At 33.0% G+C, this 17408-nt stretch overlaps 2 protein-coding genes across 3 annotated transcripts; both read left to right on the top strand.

Annotated features, from left to right (window-relative positions):
• Positions 1-2895: 2895 nt before the first annotated feature.
• LOC112272952 (uncharacterized) lies at positions 2896-5107 on the top strand. Its single transcript, XM_024501167.3, has 4 exons — positions 2896-3226; positions 4041-4226; positions 4389-4559; positions 4784-5107. Exons 1-4 carry the CDS (start codon positions 2975-2977, stop codon positions 4898-4900), a joined length of 726 nt encoding a protein of 241 aa, XP_024356935.1. The 5' UTR covers positions 2896-2974; the 3' UTR covers positions 4901-5107.
• A 9427-nt stretch (positions 5108-14534) lies between these two features.
• On the top strand, positions 14535-17216 carry LOC112273670 (uncharacterized). 2 transcript variants are annotated; one of them, XM_024502707.3, is made up of 7 exons: positions 14535-14672; positions 15277-15443; positions 15762-15879; positions 16051-16114; positions 16273-16379; positions 16650-16791; positions 16928-17216. In XM_024502707.3, the coding sequence occupies exons 2-6, from the start codon at positions 15292-15294 to the stop codon at positions 16710-16712; spliced, it is 504 nt and encodes a 167-aa protein (XP_024358475.1). In that variant the 5' UTR covers positions 14535-14672; positions 15277-15291; the 3' UTR covers positions 16713-16791; positions 16928-17216. The 2 variants fall into 2 exon arrangements, with proteins under 2 accessions (XP_024358475.1, XP_024358476.1); XM_024502708.3 differs by having other exon boundaries at positions 14566-14808.
• Positions 17217-17408: the final 192 nt, after the last annotated feature.

Genomic DNA, 17408 nt, shown 5'->3' with positions numbered 1-17408 from the left:
TTATAAGTCATCATATTACAAATAAAGTTGTTATTAAATGTTGATTTTTATAAGTCCCACAAATTGTATATAGCTTAGAATAAAATTCATCTAATAATTGAGGTAAGAAATTAAGTAAAAAAACTAATTATATATAAAAATAAATATAAAAAATATAATTATTTAAGAAAAAAATATAATAAATGAGAGAAATTAATAGTAGTGAAGTAGAAACTGAAATAACTAGAAATATATAATATACTTAGTATATTAAATTTATATAATAAAGACGATTTTTAGAATAATATAAAGTTGGTTTGAAGAAAAAATACAAGGCTTTGAATTTTAAGATCGTAGAAATAATTAATGATTAATTTATAGAATGATAACTAAATAAGTAGAAAAATTAGATGCAACAAAAGAAAAAAAATTCAACTTAGATCATTTTTAATATAAAATATTAGATAAAATATTAAACAGAAGTTGATTAAAATAATTAATAGAAAGAATAAAAAATCTCATAAAAATGTATTAATAAGATAAAATTTTAATTAAATTGAGTAATTTTAGAAAATCCTCTATTATTTTTTTTTTCATCTTTTTTTTTATCTTAGGATTTTTTTTATACTCCTCTATTCTCTTTTTTACATAGGATTGGAAAAAAATTGTTATCTAAAAAACTACAATGTTGTAAAGTCAATGGCTAATAGATTGAAGACTTATAAACCTTAGATAAAAACAAAAAATGACGACTAGTGGTATATGACTTTAAAATCTATATTATGAAATATTTATGTGTATTTCATCCTTAGGAATTTTAAATGGTATAATATATAAAATATTTAAAAGTGCATTAGATTTGTGATAAAATACCAAAGCTAAAGTTATGTTGTAGATGCTTAAATTGTTAAAAGCTACTAAATCTAACATATTTAAGTCAAGTAAATCTAACACCTATAGCTTTTAGGTTTTTTATACATATATTTTTTAGATTTCTAATACCTTATAATATAAAAAAATTAAAGCTAAATTAAATTTGTTATAAACTCTTAAGTTAAAAGTATATTATGAATATCTTTAATTATTATAGGCCATTGAAATTCAATTGTATGGCCAACTATCTAAGCAATATTACACCAATTTTAAGATCTATTGATATTTTGAAATAAAATTTAGATTTTGAGATGTGGTATAAAATTTTAGATATAATTTTATCTTTTTATGTACAAGAATTTGTTTGTTTGTTTTGTTTTTTTTCTTTTTAATCTTTGATTAATAATTAAATATATAAGAAATTTTATCTTAGCAATTTAATCTATTAATTGGAAGAACTTACTTTATTAATCTATACTTTTCTAATTTGTGGAGTGTTTTTTTGAAAGAAATTATAAAATAATTTTATTAATTTTTTAAAAATAATAATTTTAATATAAAATATTTAATAAAATAGGATTATAAAATATTCTATTCATATTCTTATTTAGTTGCCAATAATTATTTTTTATAAAAATTTAGTTAGCTTATGCATCTTCAATAAATTACACTCAGTGACTTGTAAGTATATGTTTTTTTCTTTGTCTTTCTTAGCTAAAATCTACTATCTTATTATTATTTTTGTCTCAATATTTCTTCTTTAGATTTTTTTTATTAGGACTTATTATTTATTATTTATTATTATCTATTTTTTTACTTTATCAACTTTATATTATATTTAGTATCTTAAAATTAGTGTATAAATCACTTCATCTTAGTTCACTTTTTGAAATTGTATTATTATGTGTATTTATTGTGAGAGTAAAATTCAACTCTTAAACAAAATTACAAGATAGACTCAATTTAAAGTTGCTTATAATTGGTGGTGTGAAGTGAGAAGCACAATCAACAAGAAATTAAAAAAAGAAGAAAAATAATAAAATAAAATAAAATAAAATAAATACATACTTAATAAGTTATTACAATTTATTTAATAGATTTTTATTAGGTATAAATTTATAGAAAATATAACTCCAAGTTATTTAAAATAAGTTATGAAGGTTTAAAGATAGAAAATAGAAAATAGAAAATAAAAAATTAAATAAATAGATATTATTTCAAGGTCAACTTGCTTAAGTAGTCAAGGATTAAAGCCTCACTATTTAATTATGTTTAAACTATCCATAGTAGTGTTTCTATATTATCATACTTATTTTAAAATAGTCTCATACATGATTTTTTACATTTAAAAAAAAAAATTCAATTTTATTTAATTAATAAATAATCATAAATTAAATTAAAATTTATCACATGTATTTATTTTTAGAATAAAATATATTTAATTTAGAATTTAGAATGTAATATTTTTTAATTTAAATAATAATTTTAAATTTAAATTTAGAATGTAATAATTTTTTAATTAATAATTTTTAATTTAGAATGTAATAATTTTTAATTATAATGTAGCAACATGTACATTTCTATTCATTTTTATTTTAATTCTTTTAAATTATTTAATTCATGTATGCCAAGTTAAATTGTGCTCATATTCTATACCAAAATTAATAATAATTGGCATATACACATGAAAGTATACATGTGGATCACATTTCTTTTCGCACAAAACAAGAAGCGGAAAAGAGAGGGAAAGAAAGAAAGGAGAATAAAAGAAATACATCCAATAACACCAAGCCGAAAGAAATGGATGAGACGTAAAAACGCTGGGCAGGAAAAGCAAAAGAGCGGGGATTGAAAGGACGAGAGAAAACATCTCGGGCAGGACAAAAATAAAAAGCTGCTGCGTCAGCACCTCAGCGAAATCCCCAAAATGTTTGGGATTATGAAGACAGCACCTGGGATGGTAATGTCGGGGGTGCCTTATCCATCCTCTCCTCCGATGATACATGTGCTGGGAGCTGTCGAGCACCTCCCCCTCCTTGCAACACAATCCACAGCTGCCGCTGCTGCTGTTGCTCCATGGTCTTGGCATTGCCTCTGTGGGTCTAGTTCCTGAGCTTCAGCTATGGCATCTGCCGCTGCACCCACCTCCATGGCAGCACGATTCGCCTCCATGTCGGTCTCCTCAACCACCACCCCCACCTCTGCTGTCAAGCTCTCGTCCTCCTTCACCGGGAACAGCGCGTCGCTCTTATCTCTCCGGAGGCGCGTCACCGTGCCCCTTGTTCGCCCTCGCAACTTGCAAGTGCATGCCAAGGGTGGCTTCATTCCCGCCGAGCACCGGTGGATGTACGAAGGCATTGAGAAGATGGGCCCTGTAAGTCGATTCTTGACCACTTCATCGTGTCTGCGTTTTGGAATCTTTTAGAAGTGTGGTTCGTTGTTGAATTTTGGCTGGGTTCGTGTTCTTGCGAAGTCTCCAAAGAATGTACGCCTTTGTTTCTTTCTTGCAGAAGCTGGGGTCAGGAAGCAAAACTAGATGCGCGTCCTTAGAATTGAACACAAATTTTTTGCGAGCTTGCGTTAGTAATTACTGATGAGAACTCATTGGGGTTAATCTACTTGTTTTCTGTATTACGTCCGTAAGGAATGCCCGGATTTAGGTCTTCTTGTCAATGGTTCGCTGCTGTGAGCCACTGCTCCTGCTCAGTTGCCCCGTGAATGAGGGAATTAGGGTCAACTTATACTGCTTGCCCATACCTTCACTTTGTCTAGTGATGGTGCCAGCACAATAGAAAATCTGGGACTGAATTGTTGCTCAACCTCATGTTATTGTGTGAGGGATTAATACGGTCTACTGCTATAGCCTATCTATCGTTACTAGCATGTTGAATTATCGTCGCAATTATCATGCTGATTGTTTCTAGTCGCTATTGCTGCAATGCGCCTGAACTCTGAATCTCAGAGAAAGGCTCATTGTGGATGAGCCTTGTCGTGGGGGCAAGAATTGAACAAACGGAAGAGATTGTGGAGGTTTCCCCTTAAAGTGTAGGACAACCTTCAGGGTACTCTTCCCACATTCAATTTTCTTTAGAGTAGGAGGTTGAGATTTGCCCTGTTTTCGTAATACATAGTCCTCGTGATGATATAAGATCTCACATTGTAGGATATATTTGTTTTTTAAATGGCAGGATGTCTGGAATTCGACCTATTACCCCAAGGCAGACGACCACAAGAATGTGGAGAAAAAGTGGTATATAGTGGACGCGGCTGACAAGCGCCTTGGTCGCTTGGCGTCCACAATTGCTATTCATATTCGTGGAAAGGATGTGCCCTCTTTTACTCCTTCCACTGATATGGGCGCCTACGTTGTCGTCGTAAGTAACATGATCCTCTCTTATCATTGTCGCAGAGCTATGGATTCTTGGGATGCATTTGACCTTGTTATTCCGATTATGAAATTGTAAGCATGTCAATACGTTGAACCGGTGGATGTGGTCTGTGGGGCTAACATGTGATATGTGGGGCCTGGCCACTAGATTAATGCGGGTAAGGTTGCGGTAACCGGGAAGAAGAGGGACCAGAAGCTCTACAGGAGGCATTCGGGCAGGCCTGGGGGAATGAAGGAAGAGACTTTTGATAATTTGCAGAAAAGAATACCAGAGCGCATCGTCGAACATGCTGTGCGAGGAATGCTACCCAAGGGTCGGGTAAGTGATACCTGTTGGCTGCAAACTTTAACAGTCATGAGCAGTTCATGTAACTGACCGCTCGAGGTGTCATATCCTAGAAGGAAACTACTATTTGACTTGTTAATGGATATGGATCTTCAATAAATGAGCAATGGAACTTCTGAATTCATTTGTTTTGTTATTAGTAGAAATGATTCTATGTGGAAATACTGAACGGATGTGTTTTATTTGCTGTAATTCAGCTTGGGAGAAGACTATTCACTCATCTTAAGGTGTACAACGGCTCTGACCATCCTCATGTTGCCCAGCAGCCAGCACCTTTGCCCATTACCGACAAGAGGATCAACATTGTTCAATAGAGTAAGATGATATGTTATCCATTGTCAAACTTATGACTTCTAGGTCAGTCGACTGCATTTCTGCTATAAATTTTTTTGAGACAAGCTCATCATTATTGAATAGGTGGCACAGGTAGTCTTTCACCAGTTAACTTCGATGTGCACATGCAAGCAAATTTGGCTTCAAGCATTAAGGATCGTTTCAAACATCAATTATCCTTCTCAGAATTATTTTTGTACTTCTTCGTTATCAGTAAGAATTTTTAAAATCTAGTATTTCATTTTTGTATGTAACTATATCCAGCGAATCTACGGTATGCACAACGGCGGACTCACTATTCGAGCCACAATTCGTGGCCAAACTATATTTCAGAATTCCACATCCTTCTCTGCAGCGACAACACCAAATTTAAAATCATCACTGGCGTATCTGATTTGGCATTACTGATTTGGTGGACTACCTTTTGATGTATGAAGAGATAAAGATGGATGAGAATAACCTATCTCGATTCTTGTGTATGTGTCTTCATTTTAAAGGTTCCTCAAGACTATCACTTGGTTAGATCTGGTTAATGGACAAAAATTAAAAAAAGAGAGATAAGGTGTACTTAAGCGTCATGGACCATTCGTCTCCAGGCTACTTCATCGACGGACGAATTTATGAGTGCTTTTTCATTAGCCATCTGCTCAATCACGCTGGCAGAAATGAGAAAAGAATACTGTACATTACACTAGATATCTAATGTCACCATGAACAATGTTCCTTCTAGATATCATCCTAAAAATTGTAATGCACTGAGTTTGTCTTCGCTCATACAATCCCTCTTGCCCCCATACGTCAACAAAAAAGACCACAAGTTGCTGCAAGACGAAGTACATTTAGTAATACACGTTAAAATTGGAATGACTGCAACATTAGCATATTTTAAGAAAACAGTTGGGCATAACAATTATGTACAATTGCAGCAGTGAGTTAATAATGCATCAATGCATGGCTGTGGGTCGTACTAAGAAAGGTCAAGTACTAAGTTGGGAGAGCTCCCAGTGTGCAAACAGGTGGCAATTTTTGACCCTAGACATTCATTTAATGTCTTTATGAAACCAGCATCCAAAGATAATTTGTATTACGCTCAATTATTTTATGTGGAATAGCACAATATAAACAAATGTGTACGAAGCACATGTAAACGAAGAAACACACCAATAAGGGGATGGGCTGCGGGAATGCAAGAAGATCCTCATTTGTAGTGTTGCAGCTGCACAGAAATGGTCTACGACAGCAGATCTGAGATCGCCTACTTAAGGGAGAAAATTCAATTCCACACTCACAACATATCGGGTATACTGAAACAGTCACAACACAGCAATCACAGCGAAGATGGTGCTCGGCAATGTGACAGGCTCTCGCGGTGGTGGTGGCCGCGAGGGAATCCCCACCCAAGCACAACTTTGCTCGTTCCACAGTGCTACTGTCACACACAAAAGACACAAAAACATAACAGTTGAGTTTCTGAGAGCCAAAGAATCATGCTTGTGGTGAATATCACCTCAAACCAATTATCTAAATGGAGCAGGATTATGCAATTCTACGACAGGTGCCAAACTCCAGGAAGCCAGATACGATTACCTCAGAGCGAGCAATGGGCAATTCAAATCTGATGTGAAGTGTGCAAGGGATTGTGTCAAGCTTTGAACAAGCACGGAACCCCGAGGGTAGTGCATAGTGTGTATAACCTTGACTAAAATATGTAGTGCTGGCAATCAAGAAAGGAAAACCAAAGAAATCAGAAGGAAGAAAAACAAAGAGGAATTTGTTTTAATGATAATTTGACCGATCGACAAGATGCTATGCTTGAATCTTGACGGCAAATCTTTTTGACAGTTCCGTCTCATTTCCCACCGAAATGCACAGTCTGCATCTGTCTAGTAAAATATTCATGTACTTAAACCAAGTTTGACTTCCTCTGTGTTCCAATCACCAAAATGTGAACCATGTCTTGTTCTCCATCAAGAAGCCAGTAATGTCCAACGTATCGATTGGAAAAAGTACTAGTTACACATATTAAAGCAATTATAGCCCCGATCCATGATAAGCTACACTCGTGCGACATCAGAAACAATGATGCAGTCTTGCAACAACAAATGTGTGCAATTCTTTAGCAATTGGTCGTCATGTTATTTGATCAGCATTATGTAGCTCCAGTAATCTATCCAATGGCATATGAAGTTAGGCTAATTGGAAGAGAAAAAGAAGAGTTCGAAGGTATGTCGAACTTGTCCTGAGGCAAAACGAGACCACTAGATTGTACCACAAGGATCTATAGCTGCACAAAATCAAGCATTCTTGAATTTTCTCTTGAAATCGAGATCTAGAAGTGACAATCGTCTGCACATCATACTTAGAAAGATAAGCTATTAAGAATCCCAAGCTGAGGCAGTCATATCCACCAATCTCTACTCCTAATTCCTTCTAACTTTTAGCTTCAAATACTTCTAGAGCTATACTCACTTTTGGATGTAACCAATTTTAAATCCACTGTTTTTTTTGGAGGAAAAGGAGTTGGCAAGCATCATCAGCCTTTTAAAAAACTACTAGAGTTGAAAACTATTGCAAATAACTCTCATTTCCAATACCCATTACTTATAGGTGGTGGTTGTTGTCTTAATAAACAACTTCTATCCTTTAATAAATACATCCATCTTAAATTATACAAAAACTATCTATTGATATCTTATTTATTATAAAAATGTGCTTTTAATAAATTTTCTATATTTTTAAGATTCTTTACCTATTCATCTATCTCAAGGATATTCTATGGTATATAATTTGTATTCTTATCTAGTCTTTGAATATTTTTTAGTTGATACTTGATCTTATTTCTTGACCTTTTTATATACCAAGAATCAATCTTTTGATTATTAACAACTTAAGGTAATATCCTCTATAAGATAATTTATGTTACTTTTATTTTTATTTATTTATTTTAATACTCTAACTTTGTTATTGATCAAAAGATTTTAATCTTAATGCCTTTGTTAATATATGATATCTATTCTTTATTAGTGTATTTGTCAATAAATCAATAAACATATCTTTTGTTGGATAATACTTTATATCAATCACTCCCATTTTATTTATTTTTTTATGAAGTGATGTTGAATATTAATGTACTTGGTCTTTGAATGATGCTTTGGATTCTTTACAAAATCAAGTCATCTTTGGTTGTCACACTTTATTGAAGTAGCTTCTAATTGTACAAGTTCAATGTCCTCTAAAAATTGTCTTAGCTATATTACCTCCATTGTACCATGACTTGCTGCTATGTACTTTGCTTCTATTGGAGATGTTGCAATTGTTTAATGTTTCTTACAATTCCATGAAATATCTTCCACTCTTACAAAGAATACATAGCTCATTGTTGACCTTCTATCATTTATATCTCCAATCCAATCTGCATCACAATAACCATACAAAGTAATGTTATCATTTCTAAGGCACAATTTGAAGTACAAAGTGTCTTTTAAATACCTCAAAATCCTTTTGATAGTTTTTTTAATGGATTGGTCTAGCCTTTGATGTGTATTAGCTTATAATACTCATTGTATATGCAAAATCCATTATTGTACCAACCATTGCATACCTAAGTAATCTTATTGCTACTTTGTATGGAATACCTTGCATTTGACTTTCAATTTTAGAAAATTCCTCATCTATGAGCTTCATCAACTTCAAATTTGCCTCCAAAGATGTTCTAATGGACTTACACTCTTCCATGTTGAATCATTTGAATACCTCTTTAATGTACTTACTTTGTCTCATTGTAATTGATTTAATAGCATGATTTCTTACAAATTTTATTTCTAAATAATAATAAAACTCTTCTAATTCACTTATCTCACATTCTTCTTTTAACTTTGTCTTCAATCAATTTATTATCCTTAAAATATTGATTAAGATAATCAAATCATTAACATAAAAGATGATTTCATATATATATATATATATATATATATTTTTTTTAATAATTATATAAATAATATGAATAGGTAGAAGTAAATTAAAATAAATAAATTTGTTAATATTTTATAGAAAAGCTTCTTAGAAGCTTCATAATATAGCTTTGATTTTATACATAATTATAGTTTATTGATAGGTTAAAAACTTGGCTAATAAGTTAGTCACATATTATACGTATTGGTAGCTTGTTATATAAGCTAATTATGTGGTGCACACATAGAAAACTTGCCTTGCAAATTAAGACATATGTCTTACAAGTTGGGCATATATTGAAGATCTTATAGGACATCACTATATAGCTTCTAATTAGATAGTATATATGGAGGCAATTTACCATGATTAAAATACTTATAATAATTGGGACAACAATGGACTTGAAAATATAACAAATAGATGTGAAGACATCTATTTTGAATAGAAAGGTGAAAAAAGACATCTACATAGATATACATCAAGGATTTATTGAAGAAAGCAAACAACATCTTATTTGTAAGTTTAAAAAATCTTTTTTTAGACTCAAAAAATTATCAAGTACATAGTATTAATCTATTGACATATTTTTTGTGAATGAAAGATTTATAGGAAATGAAGTTGATCACTCCATATATATAATGTAATTAAATGAATTTTTTTTGATTTTCATTTATCAAAGACATGAATTTCAAAGAACTAAAAAATCAATATATTCTTATGAAATTCAAAAAGATTAAATAATCATTCAAAGATGATATAATATTAAATTAGAATGGCTATTGTTAAAAACAAGAAGACTAAAAAGTCTTGAAATAAGACTAAAGACTAAGAAAACATTGAAAAGAATAAAAAAGGCTTTACTTATAGTTATCTAGATAATATGAATAAATAAAAATAAATAATAATAATAATAATAATATAATTTAACAATATCTTGTAAAAAAGCCTTCTTCACATAGTTCTTAAATAGATAGTATATATAGAGGTAAGAATGAAGCCTTCTTCACTTTTATCAACTTCTTTTTTGCTACTAGTCTAGTTTCAAGAGTCTCTAATTTTCTAGCATTTGGAAATACTCATTCCAATTTCTTATTAAATATATTTACTTTCTTATTTTAATTTTTTTATCTCTCTTTTATTCATTTTTTTACTTATTTGCATACCTTGTTTGAGTTCTTATGCTTAATACATCGTCCATTGCATCCTTCTTGGTTCTAAACACCCACTTATAACTAATTGAAGATAAATTTGGTAGAAGTTGAATCAATTCCTATGTTTTATTATCGATGAATGATTTTTATTTTTCTTCCATAACATTCTCTCACTTCATAGAATTTATTAACTTCATTATATCACAAAAATTCAATTGATTAGCAAAAAATATAATATTGGTATTTTCTTCACTTATTTCAAAAAATATGTGATTCTTCAATTATTCACGAAATAGTCTTTTTTCTCTCAAAAGATATCTCCTTTCACTTAATGAAGATTCACCTTTATGTACTCTAAAGACTTGCAACCTACTTTATTCTTAAAACTTGTCTCTTCACATTCAAAAGATGGTACTTTTCATCATTATCATCTTCAATAGCTTGATTGTCTTCATTTCTAATTTTTAAATTTTAAAATATATTTTAGTCTATCTTCTTTGGCTATTCAGCTTGATTTGCATTTCCACTATTTTTATTGTCATCTTCTTCTTCTTCTTTCTTTGCTGAAATTGAAGATGTATCTACAAATATATCATTACTTTTACTTGAACATATTGCCAAGTGCTCACAAGTATTTTTATGCTCCAAAAACTCAACATTACAACTTTTGATGGTCTTCTTGGGTTTTAAATACATTAATCTATATGTCTTAGAATCTTCACAATATCCAACAAATATAAATTTTATACTTTTTGCATCAAATTTGGACCTCATATAATTTAATATCTTTACATAAATAATGCATCTGAAAATCTTCATTTGTAAAACATAAGGTTCCTTGCCACTCCAAGCTTTTTGTAGAGTCATTGATGTGAATGCACTTATGGAGTACCTATTCTTTGTATATATTATATTTATGATAGCTTTCATCTAATATTCATACCTAAGATTTTAAATATAAAGTATATACCTTGCTATGTCTATAATGGTGTGATTTTCTCTTTTAGCAACTCCATTTTGTTGTAGAGTATAAGAAGTGGAGTATAAACAATGGAAGTTTGTCTTGTAATGCCTTGAATCTTTAAGAATTCATTAAAATGATTTGACATTTACTCAACTTCATTGTTTATACTATTGATCTTTTGGAAACTTAACAAATGTTGCCTCTTCAACTCTATTAACCTTCTTACAATTGATGAAATAAAGATTTCTAACTCTAAAGCCTTTGGTAACATCTTGTTTATCCAATGTCTTTACAAAACACCCATTCATATCAAATTGAACCTTATAACTATGTGATATAAGTTAATTCACATAAAGATTTTTTTTTTTTTTTTTTTTTTTTTTTTTGCACATGTAAGACTTCTTTCAATCTGATTTTCTTGATTTGATCCTTCATAAGAATTTTCATCACAATGGAGCTTATTCAAATGGCTTCTACCATGCCATTGTTTCTCAACCAAAATTTTGTTGCTAGAATTATTTCATAAGTATCAAATGAACTTTTATATAGTATCATGTACTTCGTAGCATCCAAATTTATAACCTACTTAGACATGTCAACCATTGAAGCTCCTTTACTTACCATACAAGTATAATCATCTCTACAAAAATTATCATGAATATTGTTTGCATTATCTTTTTTTTTTTTCTTAGCTTTGTAAAAATTTTATATAAATGGACCTAATTTTTTATAAATATAGTAATTACTTATATTTCTTTTAATATTATTAGATTGATTAGAATAATTACCTTTATCTTATTTTAAAAATATATCCAAATTTAATGTAAACTCCTTGATTTTGATGGATTCCAATGCTACAATAAGGTAGTTATACAACTTTGGAAGACTCAAGAATAATTACATTAAAATATCATAATCTTCAACAGACTTGTCAACATTTGCTAGTTAGTTTGCAAGAGTTTTTTCTTTGTTGACATGAACCATAAGCTCATCATCTTCTTCTATCTTTACTATTAAGAACTTCTTCTTTGTCTATAGAATATTGACAAGGTTTCTATTCTTATAGATGTTGCAAAGAGTCTTTTATGCTTTAGTTGGTCTATTGCAAGTAATTATGTATAAAAAGTTTACATCATCAAGATTGGTTGCAATCAGTCAAAAAGCCTTCTTTTCACAACATTTTTATTCTTTTTTCTCTTTTATATTAACATTTTTGCTTGGAAGCTCTTCACTTTCATCAATAATATCTAAAAAATCCAATGATACTAAAAAAAAGTTTAATTTTCTTCTTCTAATGGTAGAAGTTATCATCTTTTAACTTTTCAATCACTTTCAAGTCTTCATCGTCACTTGAATTCATGTCTAAAAAAGAAGTGTATTAAAAAAAATCAAGAAAAAAAAAACAAATAGATAAACAAATAAACAAAAATTATAGAGGTTTTAAAATCAACAAGAAGGTGTTGTTGCCTCAGAAATCCAAAATAGCCTCTTTATGATTAAATTAGTAATTTTATTCTTTAATTACTTTCAACTTCATTTATAAGACTTTTCACAAGTCTTATATACTATATAAATCTCTTTTATAAGCTTTACCACTCTTCAATCACTTCTAATCTTACAAAACATCTCTAATCACTATAAAAGATCTATTAAGTTCTCTAAGCTTCTTTATCATATAAAAGCACAATATTAGTGCATCAATATTATAGCTCAATAAAAAAAAAACATAACTCTAGTGTTTTAAAATATCATTCTAAGGTAAAAAAATAAATTCCAAGCCCATGTATGCACTTGACAACAAGTAAGAGTAATACTACATCAACAATTAGATGCAAAAAATAGAGTTAGGAGATTCCAAATACTAATATTAGCAACAACTATGAGATCTATTACTCATAATAAGAAAGTTTTTAAAGAACTTCAAAACTCATAAATAAAGGTGAATAGATCCATAATCTATTGAAGAAAAACAACATTGAAGTCACAATATATAGCATCAACAAGATTGCACACAAAGAGAGTATAAAGTAAGATAACTCTTACTTCCAATATTTATTACATATAGGTGGTAGTTGCTGGCCTAATAAATAACTTCTATCTTTAATGAATACATCCATCCAAAATTATATTGTGACTATCCATTGATATCTTACCTATGATAAAGATATGATTTTAGCATATCTTATATATTCCTAAGATCCTTTGTCTATTCATTTATATCAATAATATCCTATGGTATATATTTTATAATCTTATTTAATTTTTGAATATTTTTTAGTTGATCCTTTATCCTCTTGACTTTGTTTCTTGGCCTTTTCATATACCAAGAGACAACCTTTTGACTATTAGCAACTTATTTAAGATAATATCTTCTACAAAATAACTTATTCTATTTTCACTTTTCTTTATTTAGTTTAATAAAAATAAAAAGAGCATGCCACAACAAAACCCAGTAGTTGCAAAACCTAGTAGTTCCAAAATTGCCAATAGCAACCTCACCTTCAGAGTAGGATGTATCCATGCAATGCTAGATCACCACTTAAGGGATGTCAAATATAACGAAACCACCTTGAGCAAAGCCTACACTGTGTAGAAGTCAGCAAGTGACACATTATATGTCACAAAATAGATGATAGAAGCACATATGAACCTAAATAGCCAAAAGCTTGCATTAAACCATTAGCTTATGTAAAATATAGTTGAATCAGGTTACTAATGCCTTAGTAAGTTGTAAGCTATAACTCAAAACTACCTTGCCAGCTTAAAAATTTACTTCTCCACCTTAATCTTGTCGAATAACACTGTAGACTACATGTAGGTTTACCAAGCGAGAAGCAGCAGGACTCACGGCAGGATGCCAAGAGCATTTGAGCCAGAGCTGTCTGGCCACCAAATTGCGTTCTCTAGAGCGACAATTAATCGCCGAAGTTTGTCACAACCGGCAGGGTGTAGTAGGCTTGATTTAGAGATGCCTCTCCGTGAGATGAATTCGCCTGCAGTTGGGTAATAACAGGAGGCATGAGCATTGACGGGCGCGTGCATGGGCATGAGCCAGCGCTCAAATATATACAAGAACAAGCTACTTTTTCGACATTCCACTCCAGGAAAAATGCAACACTCCCGTAAATTTGGCTCCGCCAAAGTTTATACCTCCTGAGCATCATCCTCGTCAATATCTCCTTCACCAGCACCATCTCAGCAATTGCATGGCAACTGGTCCTCCTCTCCGACTTCCTCATTCCGGGACTCTTTCTTTCTTGCCACCTCGGGCCTCACATTCAGACACTCACTACCATGCCATCCCACAAATTGGTTGCCGAGACCTACCTAGGAATGAATTTTTTTACGAAGTTTTCTAATGGCTTTTCTACACCTTCGTCTGCGGATGGTGGCGAGCTTGCAGTATCCACAATGGCCTGCTTCATCCAAAACTCTTCGGACGAACAACCCACGCGGAAACCATAGGTGTGTGGCTGTTCATTGGCGCAGCCATTCTTTGCGTGCCCTCTGTTCATCCAAAGCACTCGGTTGCTCGCAGTGGTAATCCACCTTGCTAAAGAGGAATGGCGAGTTGGTTGATCTGCCATGAGCGTGCTCCCTCTTTCATGGTTGCTTTACGTAGCCTAGAATCTCCGAGGTCTCGGAATTCGAATGTGCAAAGCATAAGCGTCTGAATCTGGATCTTAGGTACGAATCTTGTCTTAGTTGTATTAGTTCGCTCATTTTGTTGGCAGCATTTATATGGAACTGGGTTTTTGCGTGGAAGTCGAGATCGCGCTCCTGGATGTGCTGTCAAGTTGATTGAGTCGAGGAAAGCTTCGAGGTCTGTTCTTGGAGTAATATTGTTTTTTTTAGAAAATTTCGCGGATTGTTGTGCTTCTAGAGACACCACCGTTTCGGTGGTATTTCGGGATGTTATTGAGAATTTTTTTTGACTTTGGGGTTTTCTATCCATAGCCTTGCTTGCTGGAGGTTCTGTTGCTATGAACTGAGGTGTTTTCTTTTGTTGCGAAGTGCGATTCTGTTGATTTTGTGTGCATTTTTTGTTTTGTCGGCATCAGTTCTATGCATTGTCGCATTTTCTCTGAAGCAGCTACTTTGTTAACATGAGTTTAAGCAAGTCTCGTCCTGGTTTGATGGGTTGGACAGTCACGTGCAAACTTTCTTTCTGTGAGGCAATTGAAACACATGAGAATTTAAAAAAGTAAAGAACAAATGCTGCATTTGATCTGCATGTGTCATGCGAGAGATTTACTCCCATTGGCCGTCTCTCAAACTTGAAATCATGCAGGTGCGCAAGACAAACATGTCGTACTTTGTGCCGCCGTGCAATTATGGGATGGCAGAATACGATTTGAGCCGATCTGGCCAGTGTCACCAGCTCAATTTCCCGTTCCTTGAGCGCCATAATCTCAAGACCGTCATCTATCTATCCCACGACGAGCCATCTCAACCATTGTAAGCAAATACTTGCTCTCTGTAATTGTTTGAACTCCAGGTAGCGGTTCAAAGGACTATTCCTTACGCTTCAGTGAGTGTTTGTCGTAACTAGGATGTTTGCAAATTAAATTTCATAAACGCTGTGTCAAATTCGCCTGAACTCGCTCTTGTAGTGGTTGTTGGACGTTTAAATTCTACTGACATCGCAATTTTCTCGTCTGCTAGGTCTCCAGATTCTTATCTTTTTTGTTTACTTAGCTATTTTGGTTTGTTTTGAGGGCGATATTGTGAACTCATTTCATTGTTTGCAAACCTGATTCCTGGACTTGGCTGCAGTTTAAATTTTTTGGAGGATCAAGGGATTGACTTGATTCGGCCCCCGGCAGAGCTTGCCGATATCCAGCGTCAAGCAAACTCCTCAATGTCTGAGGCGGAAGTTCTGTCTGCCTTGCAGGTCAGCATCTCTGCAGCCAATCATACTCGTGTTGTGACAATGCTTTTGATCGTAGTTTCCTTTCTTCTCCTTTGCGGTCAATGTGCAATGAGATTATGAATCTTTCTGACTGTGCTGGGATTTGAATTATTGATACTGGAAAAAACTCTATCGTGTTTCTTGTGTGCTCAGGTGATTCTGTCTTCGCAATATTATCCTCTTCATGTAATGTGCAACTTTGGTCACCAGCGCACAGGTATTTTTCAGATCGTTTGCACATAAAAACAATTTGCATCAGATGCCTTTTGAGGTTGAGCACAAATGAATGTTCAGTGAATACAAAAGTATTTGCGTCTATGGTTTTTTAAACTCATAACCTTCCAAGTAATTCCGATGTTGCCAATTCTCTTGCAGGCATTGTGATAGGGTGTTTGAGAAAGCTGCAGGGGTGGAACTTGACGGCCATTTTCGAGGAGTACCGACGGTATGCTGGCAGCAAGGTTCAATTCCTCAACGAACAGGTGAATCCAGAAACAAGTATTATATTCTTCTTTGGAGATCTAGTCAGGTCTACGCACTTCAACCTTAAATGGTGTGCTAAACAATAATAGCGCAGATGCACTGGATTTGACATTGTCCATCTTAGTAGGCTGCCAACATATAAACAAAGATCTTACTCCATTTGAATATCGTCTGTTCTTTCGCTGCACATTCGGTACATTCTTGTTCATGAGGATAAACCCAACTCATGTCTCGCAACTGATTGATTGATTCTTGTGGAATGATTGCAGTTCATTGAGCTTTTTGATACAGATCTTGTTCGCGTTCCTCTGGATCACCCAAATTGGTTGTGACACAACACCACAACTATTTAAAGGAGAGGAGGCTGACGCATCGAGTTGAATCAATTTCCACATCTGGTGCTCACAGCTGGTAAGACATCTCCTGAGCCATCTTAGTCCTTCATAGCCAATTTTTTTTTTTTTTTTTTTTTTTTTTTTTTTTTGAAATTACACTGATTCATGTTCTAGCATTGGACACTGACGTCAATTTATGCCTTTGTACGCAGGCCATAGAGTGTAGCAGCAGGATTGTTTTTGTACAGGCTCCTCTTAGAACGTCACTGAAGAACCCGCTCGGATAGATTCTTCTTATGAAAATTATTTACTACTGACATTATCACAAAACGTATGAAGATGTGAAAATTTGACATACGTTTCCTCCTTAGTAACGGTGCAACTATTTTCATGAGCGGCTATTATTCATCCACTCAATTGGACTGCAGTTTTTAGTGTCTATATGAATTTGGAACACGAAATGGAATTAAAACTCTGGGACTCTGCTCTGCTACCTGTTCACTCCTCTCTTGAAATCGTCACATTGCAAACCTTGTGAGCTGATTCGGATTGATATACGATTCGTTGGCGATGCCAATTTGCGCACACACACACACACATATATATATATATATAGAGAGAGAGAGAGAGAGAGAGAGAGAGAGATATGTACCTCTGAATTGCTGATAGAATGTTAGAATTGGGCAATCATCG

The sequence above is a fragment of the Physcomitrium patens genome, chromosome 20 (genome assembly GCF_059467195.1).
Source record: "Physcomitrium patens ecotype Gransden chromosome 20, ASM5946719v1, whole genome shotgun sequence".
Taxonomy (NCBI): Eukaryota; Viridiplantae; Streptophyta; class Bryopsida; order Funariales; family Funariaceae; genus Physcomitrium; species Physcomitrium patens.
The sequence above is the reverse complement of the archived record's forward strand: the minus strand, read 5'-3'. Positions and strand labels throughout refer to the sequence as shown.

What these genes read in the sequence shown, in the direction of transcription:
- LOC112273670 (XM_024502707.3), top strand. Translation starts at nt 15,292, where the DNA reads ATGTCGTACTTTGTGCCGCCGTGCAATTATGGGATGGCAGAATACGAT. An exon ending in AAGTTCTGTCTGCCTTGCAG is followed by an intron (nt 15,880 to 16,050) that starts GTCAGCATCTCT and finishes TTGTGTGCTCAG; the next exon opens with GTGATTCTGTCTTCGCAATA. An exon ending in TTCAATTCCTCAACGAACAG is followed by an intron (nt 16,380 to 16,649) that starts GTGAATCCAGAA and finishes GAATGATTGCAG; the next exon opens with TTCATTGAGCTTTTTGATAC.
- LOC112272952 (XM_024501167.3), top strand. Translation starts at nt 2,975, where the DNA reads ATGGCATCTGCCGCTGCACCCACCTCCATGGCAGCACGATTCGCCTCC. An exon ending in GCATTGAGAAGATGGGCCCT is followed by an intron (nt 3,227 to 4,040) that starts GTAAGTCGATTC and finishes TTTAAATGGCAG; the next exon opens with GATGTCTGGAATTCGACCTA. An exon ending in GAATGCTACCCAAGGGTCGG is followed by an intron (nt 4,560 to 4,783) that starts GTAAGTGATACC and finishes GCTGTAATTCAG; the next exon opens with CTTGGGAGAAGACTATTCAC.